We start from the raw sequence: 20,679 nt of genomic DNA, 5'->3' as shown, positions 1-20,679 counted from the left end.
CACACACACACACACTTCTCTCTGAAAAGCCTAAAAGAAGACTGAACCGGTGAAAAGAGGTCAGGTTCTCATTACAATTTAAGCTGCCTTCAAAGCTATTAAACCTTGGCAATGCTCTCTTCTCTTCCCATTTACCACAGTAAAAACAAAAAAACCCATTTCCTCATTCTTCAACACCAGTCACACCAGTTTAGTTTGACACACCCGCAGTGAAAAGATGACAGAAGATTAAAGGCACAATCAGCTGGTCTGTACAATTGTTCAATCCATACCTGATACATTACTCGTCTTCATTCCAAGGGTGCAGAGCCTTCACTGTCCTGCCCATCAATACACACGCACTGCTAAGTGTACTGTCGTGCATGGAAATGTAAAGTATTTGCCCTTGTGTGATACATGACAATAAAAAAAGGCCTCTCCTTATCATTCACAATTTTTCACTTTCTAGGTCATGTCCATCCCTATCTGTGTGAGGTGAGATAACAATCCCCTGGCCAGCATTGCTTTGGTTTCTTTCTGCTTTTTTAGCCTGCTTAGTTAAATATAAACTCTGGAACTGATTGTGTATCCCCAGCCCCCAGTGCACCATGACAAAGTCACCCTGAACACAGAATATCAGCCTTGCGTTGCACATGCGATCATGCAATTGGCTATGCAAGGCTGCAGGACACAGGCCATTTATTCTGCTCTGTTTGCAAAACTCTGTGTGTGTGTGTGTGTGTGTGTGTGTGTGTGTGTGTGTGTGTGTGTGTGTGTGTGTGTGTGTGTGTGTGTGTGTGTGTGTGTGTGTGTGTGTGAGGTAGAGAAAGAGAGGGAATGTGGGTATATTGAATGGTGATAAATTAGAAATAGGCAGGAATGGGTGGAGATAGCAGCGTAGCATTACTGGGTGGATGGTAGATCGTGTGTGTGTTCTTTCCCCTGTGGCCATGTGGTTGGACAAAGGGCAAGGATTGTGAGGGTTAGCGGAGAAGAATGCAGCATATTGCTGATCACTGCTACTGATAGAGGGCACATGGCCTGAGTGTGACTGACAAACAAAAGACGCCTCATCTCCGATAGGAAAACACTGAGTGGATAATTAGGCTGTACAATGCAGCAATACATTAGGACTGCAACAAAAACGTGAAAATGTCTCTTTCGTGTCTCTAGCAGCTCATAAAAGCAGAATTTGTGCTCAGTGTTGCGGTGTTGTTCAGCTTGGAAAATGTTCTAATCAAGGCGCAGAGCGATGTCAACAGTATGTAGGTTTATTCCAGTAATAACAGATATCAGGGGATGTTTGCCGTTACTGTTGATTCGAGGGCACTGGCGCCTCTGCCGACAGTGACAACAGTGTGTTGACCTGACTGCCTCCTGCCCCGCTGACTTCAGTGTGCAGGAAGGCCAGCTTCCTGTTTTTCTGCCCCATCAGTTTGGAGGACAAAAAGCACAACGCAGGAGTGACACAGGAGCACAATCAGCACCCTGCACACGTCAGGGCCTCGGGGCACCCGCCCTCACAATGTTGCACACCCTGATGAGGGTGGCTCATTGAAGTAAATCATTATCCTATATTACACTGACTTAGATTATGATTAAAGTGTACTGGACAGTGAAATGATGTGAAAACAAAGAGCTTTATATTCAAATTTAGGACTCTGAGGTTACATGGAACAAACTTTTGCTCTCTTTGCTACCAGGGCACCTCATGAGGGGTGATTTTTCTTATTGTTTTTTTGTCATTTGCATTCCATTTCCCTTTCAGTTAGACTGAGACAAAGACTGAGCTCCAGAACCAAAGCGGTAAGACTGAGAGAGAGAGAGAGAGAGAGAGAGAGAGAGAGAGAGAGAGAGAGAGAGAGAGGCACCCCTCACATCCCACCATTGTCCAGCTTCCTCCAGGCTTCAGAATCCAGGGCTTCCTCAGGACATGGGACAAAGTAGTTGGTTACTTCAATAAAAACAGCACACACACACACACACACACACACACACACACACACACACACACACACACACACACACACACACACACACACACACACACACAGATACTTATTATTAAGTGAGCTCAGTCAGTTGCATACTGAAATGCACTTCAGATATAGGGCCACTAAATTGTATTATCACTATATTATATGTGTGTGTGTGTGTGGGGGGGGGGGGGGGGGGGGGGGGGTATATGACCTCCCAAACTTAACAGCTTTTTCAACACATTTTCTTCTGTTTTCAGGTCCAATACATTGGCGTATTGTTAACAGGATTAACTGAAATCCTTTAATTTCTCTGTCACTGACTTTTTGTTGCAGTTGTTCAATCTCATGAAAAGGTGATTTGACTTTGAACCTATTGAATGCCGAACAGTGCTGAGCCAGCATGCAGGCTGGTTCTGCTATGAATCACACAAAGCCAAAGAGTTGGAATAAACTCGGTGTGAGCTATGTTGTCTGGCCTAACTTGACTGTCAAGGCAATTACTGTGACTCTACAAGCAAACTCATCAGAGTGTCTGCGTCAACAGTTTCTCAATTAACTTGTCCTCCTCAACAAGCAGCTCCACCGTCAATAATCCAATTAACTAATTTGCTTACGTAGACTTTCCAGAAGAGGGCGGTGTCATAACAGTTTTAGCAACAAACCCTGCCCAGCAAAGCACACCACACCAACAAGTCGTTTGATAAAGGCTCTCCAGACTCCTAACATCGATCTGCTTCAAGTGCTCTTTGTAGGTCTCTTCAAAGGTAACTGATCTGTGTAGTTCTGCCCAATTTCAAAAGACTTGACTCATTCTTAAATTCAATTCAAATGCTTCAAACGGTAATATTTTCTATCTCAGCCCTCATCTCGTGTGTAAAATGAATTATAGCTGAGACTGATGACTTTGGAGCACTTAACACTTATTGCAGAGTGATGTAGGGACAGCGTCCCCACAACGTCCATAGCAGCCCGGAGTGACGTCGCTTAACCCAGGACAAAAAGAGAGAGCGGCTAAGTCACCCACACACAGACAGAGCAATACCGGAAATAAGACTATATTTCTTTCACAATAAAAAAATCATACAAAATTACAAATTTAATATGCTTAAAGGGCATATCTTGTGACAGCTACAGTACATCCTATAAGTGTGCTTTTATAGAGGAAGTTGTCTGCTTCACATCGTTGACATCGTATTTCATTCATTTCATTCACTTAATCCCTTAATAACATTTTAAACTGATTGCAAATTATCTAGTGTTTAGTCTAGTTTAGGCTTAACTCTTTAAATGTACTTAATTTGAATGGAAGTGTTTTGAGAGGTTTATTAATAACACCATAATATTGTAATTAATGCCATTTTGCCAGATTTCAGGTTGATGTGTAAATGAAGTAACCTTTAACTACTTAATTTTATATTTAACAGCTTTTGAAATCAAAGTAGTTTTAAGGGTTTAGTTTTGGTCTTTTGGGGGTCATTACCCTAACAACATCTGAAACTGATAGCAATAGATCTTGCAAGCAAATAAAATGACTAAGTAAATTTAGTCACGCGCTGCTTGAAATCTAAAGGCTTCTGAAATCATGTGTGTTATCTCTGGCAAGCATACATAACACCTTGATATCAAAATATGTACAACATAATGAGTTAAAGATAAGATAAAGGTAGTCTATTCTCTTGAGTCTGTTTAGTTTTCTAGTAACATGAGCGCCGTGAAGACGTTGACTTGTTGATTTTATTTTGAAAGTGTCGGCCGGAATTTGTGTGCTGTGTCTGTGTCGGCGGTGTGAGCGGCGCGCGGTGACAGCAGCAGTGCACCGCCGGGAGAGCGCGGAGGAGCTGGAATCAGCCAGGAGCGAAAATGTGAAGGTGGAATCCGACTGAGCAGCTTTGTGTTGTAACTGCCGCCTGTTCCCCTGAAAAAAAAGAAAAAAAAAAAAGAAAAAGAAAAATAACAGCAAGAAACACACACAGCTGACATTCCCACACAGCAGGAACAGGAGCTTTACTTGGATTTTATCACTGGAAATATCCTCGCTTTATTTTTCTTTTCTTGTCCGTTTTTGCAGCTCTCTTTCGGGCTCCGTCCACCTTGTCAGAAATTGACTGGAAGCAGTGTTGCGGAGAGTGAGCATCATTTACGTTCACTGGATATTCATTTTTAATGACACCGTGGAAGGAGTAAACTGCCCCGTGACGATCTCCTCTCGCTTTATGGGATTATTCTCGACGAAGGCGCTTTGTTTTGGATAGAAACACGCTGGGCATCATGAGTTCCAGTGGTAAGTCCATTTTTGCGCTCTCCATCTCTCCACTTGGAGCGCAAGGACAATACCTACAGATGAGAGGGGAACTATGAACAATGGTAGCTTGCATGTGATGGAACAGACTGCACAAAGTGCTAACTTAAAAAAGATGGATATCAGGGTTCAATCCATGTAATTTCGCCATAATATACCATAATATTCAATTTCAATGCTCAATTAAATTGTGATTTTCATGTACACCCAGGAAAAAAAATCATGTGAAACCAGGATTTCAATAGACTTGCAGCAGGTTTAGAGGGGAGAGAGAGCTAAATATAACTGGAGGTCAAAGTAGCATTTGCCCAGAGTTCATCCACAGAGGAGGAGGATTCTTCATCCACACAACAGCTGTTGCTTGGGCCCTCCCAGAGTCTGCTTCACTCCTCTGTCACTTCCCTTTTATCCTCTCTCCTTCCTCATCCTCTTTGCCAGCACCACCAGTGGTACATGACCTCCACTGGGAGACCACCCAGGCTGTCAGCTGTCGCCTCTTCATGAAAGTCCACCTGTCTTCTGACACTTTGGTTCCTGGAGCGGGAAACCCTTGAGCTGGAGGTTTCTCACCTGACCGCTGGCTTGGTCTCATGGAGTTGTCATGCAGCACATGACAAATACGCCTGACAGCCTGAGGGCTTCTGTCATGCTCACCCTAGACTGGCCCAGGGGCTGCCATGATGCTAAGCTGACCTTGTATCAGCTGACTGTGACCCTGATCCTCTGTCAGCTGAATCAGGGTTTTCCCTGCAGGGCTTGTGGGTCAGCTGTGTGTGCATGTGCACGCCTGTTGTGTTTACAAGTTATCACTGGTTGATTCACAAAGCGGACCTCTTGGTTCTCCAAGGGAGGACTTTGTAAAGAAAATCCCCCACTTGTCACTTTGGTGTCAGTAAGGCCAGTTGAGGTTGATGTGCGCCAGGTGCTCCGTCATGTGCTTTCTGTCCTCCCTCTCCTGTCCTCTGTGTCTACAGGAGGAACCGGGTATTACTGCATCATTCATAATCTGGCCTGTCATTGTGTGGCACTACATTATTCATCCAGTGCTCTTAACCCTCTGGTGCCGAGCATTGCCTGCCTGCCAGCTCCGGTGAGGCGCGTGCCGTTGGAGTGGTGTCGCAGCTCCTTGCTCGCCGAGGAAATGTGTAGAATTCTTTTGTTAAGCTTCAAAACGCTTTTCTCAGCTGACAACAAGAGCCGCATGCAGCCAGCATGTGGAGAGCTGTCACAAGCTCTCCTGATTAAAAAGCATGTGCTCACACAGAAACGCATACAAATACACACGACAGCGCCTCAACCTGTGGTTACACCGCTTGAGCGTGTCTGCATTTAACCGTGTGTGTGTGTGTGTCTGTGTGTGTCTGTGTGTGTGTCACAGCAGGCAGATGGTGGTGTGACATGTGTCTGTAGTCTGGCTGTAGGCATAAAAACACAGCAGGCATCAGAGCTGAGGAAAGAACATCTCCTCTCCTCCGCTCTCCTCACTCCCATCCCTCCATTCAGCCAAGCATATGTTCCCCTCCACTCTCAACACTCTCAAGGTTTGGACATGAATGGGCCTGTTAGGCTGGGCTGCGCGCACTGTTTTCCGCTGCATTGGGTGTGATAGCCCAGAGGCCATCGACACACATGGAGTAATTACACAGCGCTCTGACTGTCTGTCTTCATCTTCTGGGCCTTCTATCTCTCATGGTCATTGGGTTTTGCCTGTGTGTGTCCGCTCAGACTCCTATTTTCTGCTTGGCTGGCAGACGAGGCAGGGCAGTGTTAGTTTTCTGGTGGAAAGGACCCTGGTTGAACATATACTGAGGAAGAAATACTGATAATCACCTGAGAGTAAAGATGCAGTTTTGCAAAACTTGGGCCTAACTGATGTACCGGGCCGTCTCTGAGATGCAGTGTATGCACAGTATGTGTCAAGTATTTCAGGGGGGTGATAAAACACATGTTGATCAATATACTGATCATTGAGCTCAGGGACCTGAGGGGTTCTGCAGAGCCATACATCAAAGACAGCACTGACAGCTCTCCACCTCCAGAGAGATCTCAGGCATCATACAAAATGCATCCAAAAAGCACTCCCACTTGGGCGTCTTAGCTTTGACGAGACAAGTTGCAGCTCATGCAACCTAATGATTAAGATATATGGTTTGAATGTGCGATAAGCATGGAAATGAGCAGCAGGTTGAGTCGCAATTTCCATTGTGCATTTTGCTCAGCTGTTTAGTCTCACGCATTGTCTTTTTGGCCGCACTAGCAGTTGCGCTTTTGTGATTCTCGTGCTTTTTATCTACTACCACCAGCTGCTCAAAGTTTTCTCTTAGTAAAAGATAGAATAAATCCTATTATTTTGATCACCTGACTTTAAATCCTGCTCCACCATGATTGTCTGGTAATGATCACATACCTGTTTAAAGAATGACATTCCCACCAGCTTCAACTGCGCTATGTGTTTAGTATTAATTAGCAAATGTTGGCTGATGTTAGCATCTAGCTTAAACAGTAAAAAGAGCATTTTATTCTAGCATTTGGTTGATATGAATGAATTAAATGTAATGTCACTTGTTTTATGAATTTTCTAGAGATTTATCCATATCTTAAAATACAGTAGAATCACACCAGTCCTCAAAATCATAATGACTTCTTCTTTGGGAGCCATGAATATTCATTGAAAATTTAATGCGAAGTAATTTTAAAGGTACAATATCTTTGTCTGAAGAGCATGAATGAACAGAATGATCCAATGACCTGCTGACAGTGAGTGTCCTTAGGTCCTGTTTCTAGAAGGGAAAGAATAAATACATGCACAAAAACACAGGACAGCGTTAGATGAAATGATGGATATTTTCTGTGCTGTTTCGGTGTCAGTTGTGCTTTTTATGTATTATGAGAGGAATGAGTTTGAACACAGGTCGACAGGGAGGCGAGCTGTATCATATATGATTCCTGCGCTTGTGCCTCATCTGGTGAGCAGTCCAAACCAGCACCAAACACCATTTATCACTGGCACTGCCAGACGCCTTAGTTCAATAACACAGAGAACAAAGGTGGGAGACAAAGATGCACAGATGCAAACCCAGATGCTGGGACGCACACATGAATATTCAGAGTACACAGTCATGTACGACCGGCCTGTATTTACAGACCAATATAAAATTAGGCACATGTTTTTCTTGCTCATTTGCAGCTACAATTACTATAGTTACTGCATTGGTATTCAGCGTGTTTTGTACAAGGAAAGGAAACGATGAAGACTGCATGGAAATACCATTCAGATGCTGCCCTTGCCTAAGATCTTTTTATAATTTAAATGAACAGAATAAAAATAAGGCTTACTCAGATCAAAGCTACACCATTGTGGCTGTACATTATGTTGTGTCGTCAAGGTTGCCATCTCCATGACCTTGGCTTCTGGTAGGATTGAGTTATCATTCAGGCTGTCAGTAGCAGTCTGACCCTTCTCCCTCTCTCTCGATAGAGTGATGTCTGTGATACCACTGGACAGTGTCATTGCTCTGATGAATGCTTCTGGTCAAAGCCCTGACAGAAACGAAGGGAGATAAAGTGGGGGTTGGGTGGGAGTCACCTGATCATCAGCTGAATTAGATTATGGACAAGAAAGACGTGCTTCTATAATATAAAGTGCTGATTGTCCATATTAAGAACGTATTGTCTTTGCTAGATTGACCTTAAAGCAGATTCACAGCATTTTAACCTGCAGAAAAACATGAATGAATAAGAGATGTTATGAGGCTTGCATCTGGGATTACTGCTTACACAACATCATGTGTCTAGTGCTGGGCCCTCGGTGGATCTGAGGTCAGGATGAGACTCTTAGTGAAACAATATTCTTTGAAATTTTCCACCAAGACAAATAATTGATATTAGCCATTGAGACTCTGCCTACAGTCTTCTCAGTTTTGTCCTTTCTTGCTGCCGTTTTGATGCACTTCTGAAACAGCCTCAGCTTTTAGCATTGCTGCTTGCTGGTTGGATACGGTGACAACAGAGGACGTGTGTGGCATGAACGTCTGCCACCACGGAAAACTTCGATCATAGGATAGATTTTGCTTTTGGCTCAGAAAATGCTGAAACCTTTAATTTGAAAAACTCTTCAGCTGAGTTTCTGACGTTTGTCTCTTTGCACTCAATGACACTGGCTCGCAGTCATGGACAAGATGTGCACAGCTTTTGAAGGCTGCTAGTTTTAGATTACCAGCTTAGCAAGCACCAGAGTAGGACACAACTGAATAATAGTCCTCTGTAGCAGAATACTGTAGCTTGGGTTGTAGACATTTGTTTATGAACATTTAAGCTCCAGGTAGGTATCACTAATATAAGTGGCTTAGTGTGAATGGACTGAATTACACTTAGACTAGACTGCAGTCTGGGCACACTAGACATTGATTTAAAGTCGTCCCTCGTAAAATCGTGTTGAAAGACGGCACATTTTCCCTTGAATAATTAATCTTAAATCCACATTGTCTTCCTATTGCTTCTCTTTGATTTTAGCCATCGTCGTCACTCTGCTCACTCGTCACCATTGATCTCCCAGCATCCCTTGTGACTGAGCGCCCACCATGTTCTTACTCTGGGCTGTCAGGTCAGGGGCAGAAATAGCAGCAGCCTCTCTGTCCCTGGGGACGCTGTCGGCCTCTCTGACCCTGGTCCTGTTCTTATCACCTGTCTGCCCGAGGCTGTATTCTCCTGGGGCGCTTGCCACTGCTTTGGAGTCAGTGGATTACACCTGCAGTCTGGTGACTATCATTAGAAGAGTGACTCAACACCTCAACATGGGAGAGGATGGAGGGTTGTTCTAGAGCTCAGTAATGGGTTTAGACAGGGAGAGCTTGGCTGTGTTCAATGAGAATGAACGCCATGACACAATTTGAGTTATATAAGCTCCAGAGCTGATTGTGCACCAGGATTCGCTGCTGAGGTGTGGCTTTTCATCACGCACACGCAACAAGTTAAAAAAAGCATCACACTCATTGAAACATATTTGTTGAAAATTTGCTGGAATCTTGACAGTTTCCTTTGCCTCTTCCTTGAATACTGCACCCCTGTTAAGTATGTGTTGACTATCTTCATTCAGCACCTTGCTTAGTTTTGATATATGTTATTTCTTTTATACAACTTTGCCTGGCTGTCAGACTGTGCCAGAGGTTTGTTTTGGCCCAGTTTCAGAAGGTCAGCACTGTTAAATAAATGTCCTGTGTTTTTGCAGTAGGTGCTGGCACAGGATTGCTTGTGCTGCCTTTAGTTACCATTATCTCTCATTCACACCTGATTGGATCAGTGTTGGCCATTTGGTTTTACCACAAAAAGATTGTCTTCTCTCACCTGGTCACACACACACACACACACACACACACACACACACACACACACACACACACACACACACACACACACACACACACACACACACACACACACACACACACACACACACACACACAAATGCTTTTCCAAGAGTGCCATTTGACAGGCAGGGTAGTGGGCCCCAGTGGTGCTGCCAACATTGTGAGGGAAACAATGAACTAACACAGACTTGAATGTGGGAGACTGGGTGTTTGAATTAATCATACTTGCATATTTGCAGTGCCCACAGTCCTGTCTTGAACAGGAAAATAAACAACTGCAGTCATATACTCTCTCTTGCACTCATGGATCTATGTGTGGCCTCACACTCAGTGCACATACTGTAGCTTACACTATGTATGGAGCGTGCAAAGAGTGCTCAGGCTATGAAGCGTGCAAGGACTGTTAGACTTTTTAAGTGCTGCGAGTCCTTCAGGATTCATCCAGTGAAATGGAATCAGTAGCTCTGTCACGCCAGCTCATGTGCTGGTGCTGCTCTGACTGAAGCAGCAAAGTCCTTCAGTCACCGATTCAGGTAGGCAGTATGGCCAGCCGGTTACCTTGCAATTATATACCCCTTCATACAGTGTAGGACCACTCACTTGCTCCTTAAGGAATATGGAGCAAAATAAGACACTCTGAGCCCAGCTGTTCTGGCACAGTCTTAGTACTGAGAGGCTGGTTTTTCTCTGCTTGTGGATGCAAGAGAGTCTGTTTATAGCCTTGAGGAGTAGATGGACCTTTAAAGAGCCTCTATTACCCTGAGAGGTCTTAGACAAAATCATTTTCTGAACTAATTTAAGATCAAATTAATCTATCATTTTGACCTTTTCCTTGCATTCATTCCATTACTGTTAAGGATGTATGTAAGAGCTCGCTTTCCTGACAATGTGAAATAGCTATTGGGCTTGCAGGAGTCTGACATGTAACCTAATGCATAATGAGGTAAGGGGATCCGTCCACTTTCTAACCTGACGCAGCACTGTGTGTGTATGTGTGCCAGCCTCTATGAGCGTGTGAAAAATAGAGACAGTGGGAGAGAAAGCCTGGAGCTTACCCACCTTACAGAGGTGTCAGACCTCACAGCTTCAGAACAAGTGTTGACAGAGCTACACACTGATCTTATTGTGTAAACTGCACACAGTACAGTCTTTAGTGTAGTCAGAGCCCCAGTTCTGGCGGCGGTTTGCTGCATGTGCTGGACAAACTTTAGAATATGCAAAGCAGTTTTGTTGCGCTCAATGCTAATCTATTACAATTTCAAATTAATACAATGTTATTATGTCCATTAGGACAGGTTGGCCTACATTTCATATTATGTTGCTTTGCAATGCTAGATAGGCGTAGCAGCAGTAGCTAAGCAGGGCTTAACCAATGCATGATCTGATCTCGCTGTGCTGGTATAGTTCCTTTAACATCATAATTATGTTGCTGCAGGACCATCATTGCAACTGACCAGTCATATTGTTGTCATGTCATAGCTAAGCAGTAAAAAATTGATTAATTATGATGTAGAAGGAACAACAAAAACACGGCGATATCAGATAAACCCTTAGGGCACAAGCCATTCAGCTTGTAAAATAGTTGAGTTGAATAGAAATAGAATATTAAATCTGTGTCTTTTTTGTCTTCAGCAGCTTATCATCAAGGCTCTGCAGGCAGTGAACGAAGTTCTGGGTCAATCCGCTGCCAGCGATGTCGGGAAGTATGCAAAGGAGAGGTGGTACGAGTACAAGACACCCACTTTCACGTCAAGTGTTTCACCTGCACCGGTAAGACATGGGAACCTGCAGTGGGTTGCAGCGGCACAATGATAACAAACACTCTACTAACAGTGCTTGTCACAGGAAGTGAAAACATCATCAGAGTGTTTTGGTTAGTTTGGACTTCATCTGAGTAGTTAAGATGAACCTTACATCTCCATATGACACAGCTTTAATATCAAATTAATTGGTGTCAATGTATCATGTAGTGTGGAATTTGAACCCTAACTTAAGAGAGAACTTAGGTATATCTGGTGGAACAGGCCACTGATCCAACACAATATAACATAACACAAAACAACACAACACAGCAAGTGTTAGAGCAGACAGCAGCTGTAGCGATTGCACAAAAACAGGCATTGTCCTACGAAGTCCTCAGGCGTGATTCTCGTCATAAATGTTGTTAACGTTAAATAAGATGGGATTCCAGTTGACCAGAAACAAGACATCAATCTTGGTAACTACCATCCATACACACACCCACACACGCTGACAGATGTACACTATATCCCCTCGTTCATCCATCTCCTAGTGTTCATGCTGAGTGCTACTATTAGCTCTCGGTGGGGATTGGAGCGGATCAGAGAGGCCTTGCATGGGTCCTAGGCTCCTGCTAAGGTAGCTTGTTATTGGAGAGGATTTTCCCTCAGTTGTACGCTGTGGTCTAATGAGACTAGCTCAACTAGCTTTGCAGTGCTACAGGTGAGCACTGCTGACCCACAAAAGATGCAGTGGTGACATAATCTCACATCCTCTTATAACAGGAATAGAACGGCATGCGTTTCTCTTTCTGTAATGTTTTAAAAGGAATTTACCTTTGTTCTGTAGTTTCTTTAAGATGTGGAATCTGTTGTTATGCTTTGCCTAATTATCTGTTTAAAGGAATAGTTAGACATTTTGGGAAATATGCATGCAGCCAAGAAATACCAACGAAACCAATATGTCAAACGTTTGCTCACATGTTGTAGACTATCCAGGCAAAACATTTTGCTGGGGTTTAATGCCGCAGGCAGTTTACATGAATGAAAATGTAAAAGTTAGGAAGCTGATGATCTGGTGAATGGGATGTTTTTTTTTCCTTTGGCTCTGCGAGATTGCAAAAACAACTTGAAAAATGACTCAGAGTTCTTTTCAGACATGACGCTGACATGTAAAATTGCCAGAACATTTTTAGAATTGAGTGCATCTCTGAAAGGGGCTCATGGCAGTCAAGTGTCTGTGTAAATTAGAAATAAAAAAAAAAACGAGGAATGCTATTTGTCTAGCTGCTGTGCAGCCTGGAGCAAGTGTGCACATTATGTTAATAATTCCATTTCTAAAGCAAAGACAGTCAGTCATGGGGTGCTTTCAGTCATTTGCACATGACTTTGAAAAAGCAACCAGATAGATTAAGAAGAAATGGCCCTCAACAGTCATCTAATCACACCCACATTTGCATAATTATAAACTTATCTGACATAATTTCTGCCAAATCTCTCCCACTTTGTTCATCAGCCTTCAGTCTTTCTCCTGGGCTCTGCTGAGTTTGTGTGAGTCAGAGTTTATGTCACACAGACTGTCTGTAAATGTCACACTTTATCCAAATGTATTTACTCTGCCAGTTTTCTAGTTTTAATAATTGAATAGTTACGCAAATAATTCTAGTTTAATGCAAATTTCCCAAAATAGGCATGAGTTCTATGTATCCTGATTTATTCCGTAGCTGAACCAATCTGTTTTTGAATTGTCTTCTGTTTTTACTGATTTACTCCTGATTATTCTCGCTTGTTCCGTAGATCTATTCATTTTCTTCCTGCTGGCTGCTGTCACAGTCACCTCTTATTTTTCATTAGATTGTTATGCTTCTACATGTACTGCTTTTCATTCAAATGTCCATTTTAATCAATTATTGACTCTCGCAGTTAAAAGAAAAAATGATGGGGACCTGTTAATTAGCCTCAGTCTTTTATATTGTGTGTAGCCATCAAGTGCACGTTTTAGGTAATTTTACAGAGTTCTTGTTTCAAAACAACTTGAAACATTAAATCGTTAGCCGCAGACAGCACCTTCAACCAAATGATGAAGCTAACATTAGCTTGATTAGCTAGCTAGATGGCATTTCGAGGGCAAAATTGACTGTTGCTTGTTATGAGAAAAACTTTTCAGAGCCTGTGCTGAAAATGACTCGGTTAAGATGGGCATTTTACTTCGGACACTTTGCTGGGCAATCTTTCAAAGCAGTTTTTATATATAAATCAGGTGTTGGGTGGCTGTTGTCGAGGAGAAGAAGCTGAGTTGTGTTGCTGTGTGAGCTGCACTACACTGTTGCTGCTCAACAGTACATAAACTCACTGAAGGCTATTCATTGGAGGGCTGTTGTTACATGTTCCCTACGTGTAGCCGTCACACACATGAAAACACATAGTACACATAGACACACATGCACTCAAGCATACCAGCGTGCACATCCATACATGTGTGCACGCTCGCTGTGGTTGTGAGGGGTTGCTGTGGTAACGGTGTGAAGGGGCACTGGTTGGTGGATATTCTCAGCATCTCTATGGTGCTATTAACCAATCGTAAGGCGCTATTCTGTGCCCCAGAGAAAAAGGGGGGTGAACACAGGAAGCGAGCAGAAAAGAGAAGAAGAAGGGGGATGGGGTTGCTGTTTGTGTCACCTAAACATTACATCATCACTTGAGTGTAACACCAATGTGATTCTCACTTGCTCTTCCTCCTTCCTACATTTCCCTCTCACTCATAGCAGCAGCACAGTAATGAAAAACTGTCACCTATGAGCATCATGTTAAATACACCTATCAGACCGCCCTCCCCTCTCATGTTCCAGAGAGCTCTCCACATCCCATGAGGCAATGGGGCACTATTGTGCGGCCAGACTCTGCCATATCCCTGCCCATAATATCTGTCCTGTATGGGCCCCTGCATTGCCAGCAGTTTTCTAAAGCTTTTATTGTTCAGTGTGCCCCTCACAGTCAAAGCCCCCTCACACATAAACATGTTGCATGTTCTTTTGAACTTCATAAACTCTGTTTATCCTCTGTCGTCTGTGTTTCTATCCTCTGCTTTTCATTTGCTCCCCTGTATATTTTCCGAGGCTCAATGGTTGTGTGTGCAGAAACAGGATTTAAGATCGAATTTCTATATTCTCTTCCATGGCTGTGTCGCTTTTTCTCTCTCTTTTTCTCCCTCTGTTTCCCTCTCTTGCTTTCTCCCTTTCTTTCCTGATGACAGTCACCCAAGCATGAAATCAATTTCTCATCTTGGGACAGGATGACATTGGCATGCGGGGTGTGCGATTTGGAGGCTAATGGCTAAACTGTATTACACCATCGCGACAATCCACTGTCAGCAGCCAATTGCCTTATCTGTCAGATGTGTTTATGAACCCTAGGGTGTGTTTCAACATTTGATTTCATTCTTTGCTGAACAATTTCTTCTCAGACAATCACCGTGTGTACCCATGTTTTATTGACCTTGACCAATAGTGTTGTGTGTGCCTCAGTGCCACGGTAAAACCATGACATAAAACCTTTGTAATTTCCCCCATTTTTCCCCCTTCTTTTCCTTTTCTATCTTTATTTTTGTCTCCTTTCCCCACAAAAGGGCTGACTATGCCCTAACTGAATAGATCATCATACCAGTCTTAAACAGTCAGAGACACTTTGTTTAGCATGTAGAAATACTTACATCCATCCTGTCCGTCATTTTATCCTCTCTCTGTCTTTGCCCACACAACCACATTACCTTCTAGATGCCACATTATCATAATTCCTCTCTCATGCATTAGTCAGAAGAAGAACAGATCACTAATCATGTGCATTTAACCTCTCATTTGAACCCATTATAGAGCGGCTGATTATGGCATGAACAAGCAGCCATGCAATCAGCTCAAGAAAGAAGTCTGTGGAAAATGCTGAAGACAGAAGCCAGCTCACAGATTGAAGCATCAAGTCCAGACATAGAGAAGGCAGTGGGGGTGTATGTGTGTGTGTGGATTATGTGGATCCCGTGGCACTTCTCAGTGTAGCAGCGGGCTGTGCTGTATGGATGATGTGGTGTTGTATTACCAGCAGACGGGCTGACTCGTGCATACTGGCCTAATGACATAGTGACCACATTTACCCTGCCTCAGAAGCATAATTGGCACTCTTAGGTTCCAACAGAAACAGCGTGGCCTGTCAGTGGCGCGAGTGCAAAGCTAACACACACATAAATCACATGCAGAGGCAAAAAGGGGCGCGTGTTTCCCTTGCAGCAAACTCACATATTAACAAAAAACACAGGAGCACAGAAACACACAAGCAGACAGAGACAGATGCAAACACAGACACACTCACGCACAAACTGCCAGGCTGCTCTCAGTAGTTATTTATTTTCTCAGACAAAACTGATTTTTCTCATAAAACAGCGCTAAGGGGAATAGCAGGTTTACACAGACAGGTCAGATAAATACTTGGCTGCTCTGCTAATGCTTAGTTTCGAGCCGATATTCTCACCAGGGCTCTTGTAAAATTGCAGCATCTTTGTCTTTTTCTCTGCAGACCTGTTACAGTCAGTTCAGCCTCCCTTTGGATGCCACTAGCCCCCATCACTCAGCCTCTGTGTTAATAACATCATCCTACAGTCCTGGACTGGCATTCTGCTCTCTGATGGCGAGGGAAAGATGGAGAGAGAGAGAGAGAGAGAGAGAGAGAGAGAGAGAGAGAGAGAGAGAGAGAGAGAGAGAGAGAGGGAGATAGTGGAGGAGACGGAGGAAGAGGAAAAGACAAATAACAAGAGGAGTAAAGAGAAAAACAAAGAGAGGTTATGAGGAGAAACAGAAAAAGAGACACAGCACAGAAAAAAGTGGGGGGGTTATAGGGAAGGGGAGCTTCCTGTAGCTATAGCAACCGCTGGCACGCTGGTCCAATCACCACGCCAATGCCTGGTTGCTAGGGAGAGATTCCGGCGGTGAGAGAGGGGAGCACGGCAGGCGGTGTCGCTTTTCCCCGACGCCTCTCCGGGATCTGGGATAGATGACAGGGATTAGTCCTCCGCTTGTCTCGCTCAAGTGTCACCGTCCAGAGGGATTTTCACACACTGACGCCCTGTCTATTGTCTTTAAGTGTGTGTAAAATTGTGTGCGTGTGTGTGTGCCACGGTGAGGTGGTGCTGCTTAAGTGTCTGGCTCAGTGGAGGAATGATTTCTGAATGATAAAGAAGATCATTAAACCACAAACCCAGCAGGGTTAGACAAACACACACATACACCCACTAAACCAGTACATCTGTACTGATAGCTGGAGCTGGAGAGCATTTTTATTGCATGTTATAATACAAGGCCCCGCATCTCGCAGTTTGATTACGTCTGTGTGCCTGTGATCCCATTCACGCCTATTTTCCCTTGTCTTATCAGCCCTCAGAGGGTCAAAAGCCGAGGGCCTCGGCAGCAGGGCTGGTCTGCTGGTATGAAGGGACTCCACTGGGCAACCATCTGTCTCCATCAACTGCTGCAGCCAAATGCTAGGAGAACCCTGTCAGTCATGCACGACTTCTCTCTGCACTAGCCTTTAGCTGCCTCCGTCCCCCTCTCCCTCCTTCTCCCTCTCCTGTTGCCCTTTTATAAGACTACATCTCCTTCTGTTTTCTGTTACTGCTTTTCCTTTTTATAGCCACACTAGCAGCATGGCTCCAGGGAAGGCACTGATTTCGTTTACATGCACAAAACATTGACTTTTTTTGCCCTTAATCAGAAAAAGGCATTCCTATTAAGCTGTTTACGTGGCTATTGATAATTAATATTCCTGTTTACATGCAGCCGTGTTTACTGCGATTAACAAAATGGCATTAATAATGACATGCTTTGATTCGTTCAGCCACCTTCTTGAAAATGTTCCCTTTGTGGTATTTGTGCATATCCAAAAACCTGTTGATATCCAAGTCTTTCAAGTACTTGTGTTTTTCCTTCTGAAAAGCATGTTGGCTTTTCTTTTGTGCATGCATCTGTGCCCCAGCTTCGCAAACTTTTAGCTAGAGAACAGAACTGACCATAAACAGGCAAGACATCATGTGTTGCAAACTGCAGTAAAAACCCCGACTGAGATGCACATTCCAAATGGGCTGTATACATGTCCAAAGAGTGCTCCTAAGACCTGGATAATTTGGCATATTCCCTGTGTCTTCATCGGAAAATGCCACTGTACATGTGGAATAAGCCCTAATTCAGAATATCCAAACGGAATATATGTATCTCAGAATATCTCAACAGTTTTGGATAGATTACAGTTACGTTTCACACAGGAGCTCATGATCTCCAGAGGATGAATCCTGCTGACTTTTCCTCATGCACCACCATGAGGTTGACACGTTCAGTTTTGTGAACTGCAAACTGGGCTGCCATGACATTTTGAATGAATTAATGAACTGGACTGTGTGGGTCATTTCCTTTAGTGCCACCAGAAGCTCAAAGTTTTCACTTACTCAGTAAAATATCTATGCGATGGATTGACACCAAACTTTGGACAGATGTTCACTGTTCTCAAATGAAAATCCTGATGACGTTGCTGATCCCTTAACTTTTCCTCCAGCAGTTGATATTTTGGCATACAGTTAAATGTCTCAACAGCTATGGAATGAATTTTTGTAAACTTTAGTGGAAATGTTCATGATGTTCAGAGGATGAATCATAATAACTTTGGTGATCCTCTGACTTTTCATCTGAAGCCATCGTCGGGACAAAATGTGTCAACACTTTGTTTCATGATCAAAATAAAGGCACTCCCATTAGCCTCAGCTGTGCTTTGTGCTGAGTGCTAATTGGCAAATGTTAGCTGACAGCACCATGCCTGAGCACAGCCTCACAAAGCCGCTAGTGTGGTTGTAGACTTTTTTTGTTTCGCTCCTCTTCCTGCCTGTCTGGCGGCCTCTTCTCCCACACTGTGATTTGGCACAACTTGAGAAAACTCGTTATTTACTCTTGAAGTGTGTCCTCCTGTCAGAGGGCTCGGATCCAGGGGACAGGGGGAGGGCAGAGGAGCCTGGGCCTTGGGTTGGTAGCACAGATGTGGGGGTGAATAGGTGAGCACCTCCCCTGCTGAAACTTGTCACTGCCCCACTACATACTGCCCCTATTATGTTGAAAAAAGCCTCAGAAATTACATAATGCTGACAGCAGCCCTAAAACAATTAGAATGTGCAGCGGGGCTCCTTTGACACGCTGTACAAAGCATGTCCATCTACTTCATGAAGAACTAACAGTAGCATAATGATCTCAGGGAAGAGTCACAGTGAGAGAGACTGCATGGGGAACGTGAGAGACGGGAGTGTGAAAGAAAGGGAAGGTTGCATGGAGGTGCCGTCTCGTAATGAGAAAGATTTGGAAGCGGTCTTGAAACGGAAAGACAGAGAAAGAGAAGAGGAGGGGGGCGCTGGACTATTTTGGGGTTCCGGCCTGGGCTGGCTTTGAGAAGAGAATTTTAATTGCGTCTGTTGGCTAGAGATAAATAGCCAATCATGCGGACCCCCTGTGGGTGTCTAATCAGTGCAGTTCTAATGACCACAGCTGCAGACACCAGCCTACATGCTAACCTCTAATCACTAGACTTATGATGTCTAGATGCTAACTTCCTGCATTGCCAAAAACGAGCAATATGAAGAAGGGATGCAGCATTTCTCAGTTCCCCTCATTAGAGCATCATTCAGGGAAAGATCATAAAATGAGCAAATAGATGAAATGAAGTCTTTGATGTAGTTAAGTCTTGCGCAGCTGATTGTGTTTGCTTTAGGAAGCTAACTGATGATAATTCTGACTTTATCTCCATAAAATAACACATAATTCTCATGTAAACAAAACTTTTCACACAGGAATTCGCCATAACTATGATTTTGAACTTTCCCATGAGTAGCTACAGTGTACATGTCCAAAGGCCTTTCATGGGACAGTGAAACAAACCAGACTGGTTCTGCCCAGGTTGTCTTGGGCTGTTGTTTTTATGGGTGGGTGTCTACACCATGTGGTGCTGGCTGTGTGGCTGTAACCAAAGCCTTTCTTCTCTGAGCCAAGCTAAGCCACGTCTCTGCAGCAACAGAGACACCAAGCTCTGACTCAACTCCACCCACTGCACTGGCAACTACAACATGTGGAGGGATACTTTTGAAACTTCTCCTTAATGGTTATGGCTAAAATGAGAGAACTTGAAAAGGCCTCCTCTTATGTAGGCTGCAAAATATGAGGGCTTTTAGGGAGGTTTGAGGAATGCGTTTCAAAACTCGAAAAGTTTCACTTACTTTTGGGTCTATCGGGTGGAGTTCAATTCATTTCAGCTTTGTTGTCATCATACTTGCCAACAACAAAATATAGTCATTCCAAAGACAAATTCCTGATCCTCATCAGTCGCAGGTACATTGGTGAATGGAACACAACCAGTAGTCGCAATTGGAAAACAAATCGCTGTCCTGTGAAATCATGTTTCTCCAACATATGATAATGCACTTTCAGGGTAGCTAAACCACTGGATGGTTTTTAGATGGCTTACTTATTTTATGAAGTGGAGGTTTTCTTTGGCCATTCTCCTGAAATGTAATGCGTATGGTGTATGTGTTTGAGTCTATGAATATATGTGTTGTTGTTGTAGTAAAGACGATGGTGGTGTTGTAATTGTTGAAACTAACTAAAGCTCTTTAATGTTATCTTTATCTGTAAAAACTGTCAATGATGTCTGCAAACACTAAATCAGTGCAATATTTTCAAATTGGCTGAAAAACAGGCAAAACTATCATTTGAATTCTGATCTATGGCTCAATACAGTTCACATATATACAGGACATGTGAATATGCTTGAGTTTACATGGTCTAGTTATTTATTTCCTGATGGTGTGTTTAATCAGCTTTGAGCTTTCGGTTAAGTGAAAACTTGGTTGTAATGTTTCAGTTTCGGTTTCAAACCCATTTGAAGTTACAACATCATCACGGATGATATTTTGTGTTTGCAGCCGGCAGTTCAACCACAACAAAACCAAATGTGCCACCAGCACCACCACATCATTCAGACTGGGGACCCAGCTGTCTCTAGGGCAACTGTGGAAGGTTTATGTCTCCTATGGCAACTGAGGAAGGGGGACGTCCTTTGCAATGCAACCAGCCAATCATCCAGTCAGAAGAAAACAATGTGATTAGCCAGAACAGGTGAACCATCCAGCCAGCCCATCCAATCCGGTCTGAGCAGGTCCAGTCGGCCGGCTGTGATTTGGTCAGGCGTCCATATGCTAATGAAGTGCATTAGGCTAATTGAGCAGATTCCAGTAATTTGAAAATCAA

At 43.6% G+C, this 20,679-nt stretch overlaps 1 protein-coding gene across 3 annotated transcripts in view; it reads left to right on the top strand.

The window, feature by feature from the left end:
- Positions 1–3,734: 3,734 nt before the first annotated feature.
- ablim3 (actin binding LIM protein family, member 3) overlaps positions 3,735–20,679 on the top strand; it is a 42,974-nt gene continuing 26,029 nt past the window's right edge. The window contains exons 1-3 of one of the 3 annotated variants that reach the window (XM_070962418.1): positions 3,763–3,826; positions 4,027–4,239; positions 11,256–11,393. In XM_070962418.1, coding sequence (XP_070818519.1) covers positions 4,227–4,239; positions 11,256–11,393 — 151 coding nt within the window. In that variant the 5' untranslated portion in view covers positions 3,763–3,826; positions 4,027–4,226. Of the gene's footprint in view, positions 4,240–11,255; positions 11,394–20,679 lie in introns of all 3 variants that reach the window. The other 2 variants (XM_070962420.1, XM_070962419.1) reach the window with 2 other exon arrangements.

This window comes from Chaetodon trifascialis, chromosome 5 (genome assembly GCF_039877785.1).
Source record: "Chaetodon trifascialis isolate fChaTrf1 chromosome 5, fChaTrf1.hap1, whole genome shotgun sequence".
NCBI classification, from domain to species: domain Eukaryota; kingdom Metazoa; phylum Chordata; class Actinopteri; order Chaetodontiformes; family Chaetodontidae; genus Chaetodon; species Chaetodon trifascialis.
This window is presented reverse-complemented; position numbering and strand designations above follow the sequence as displayed.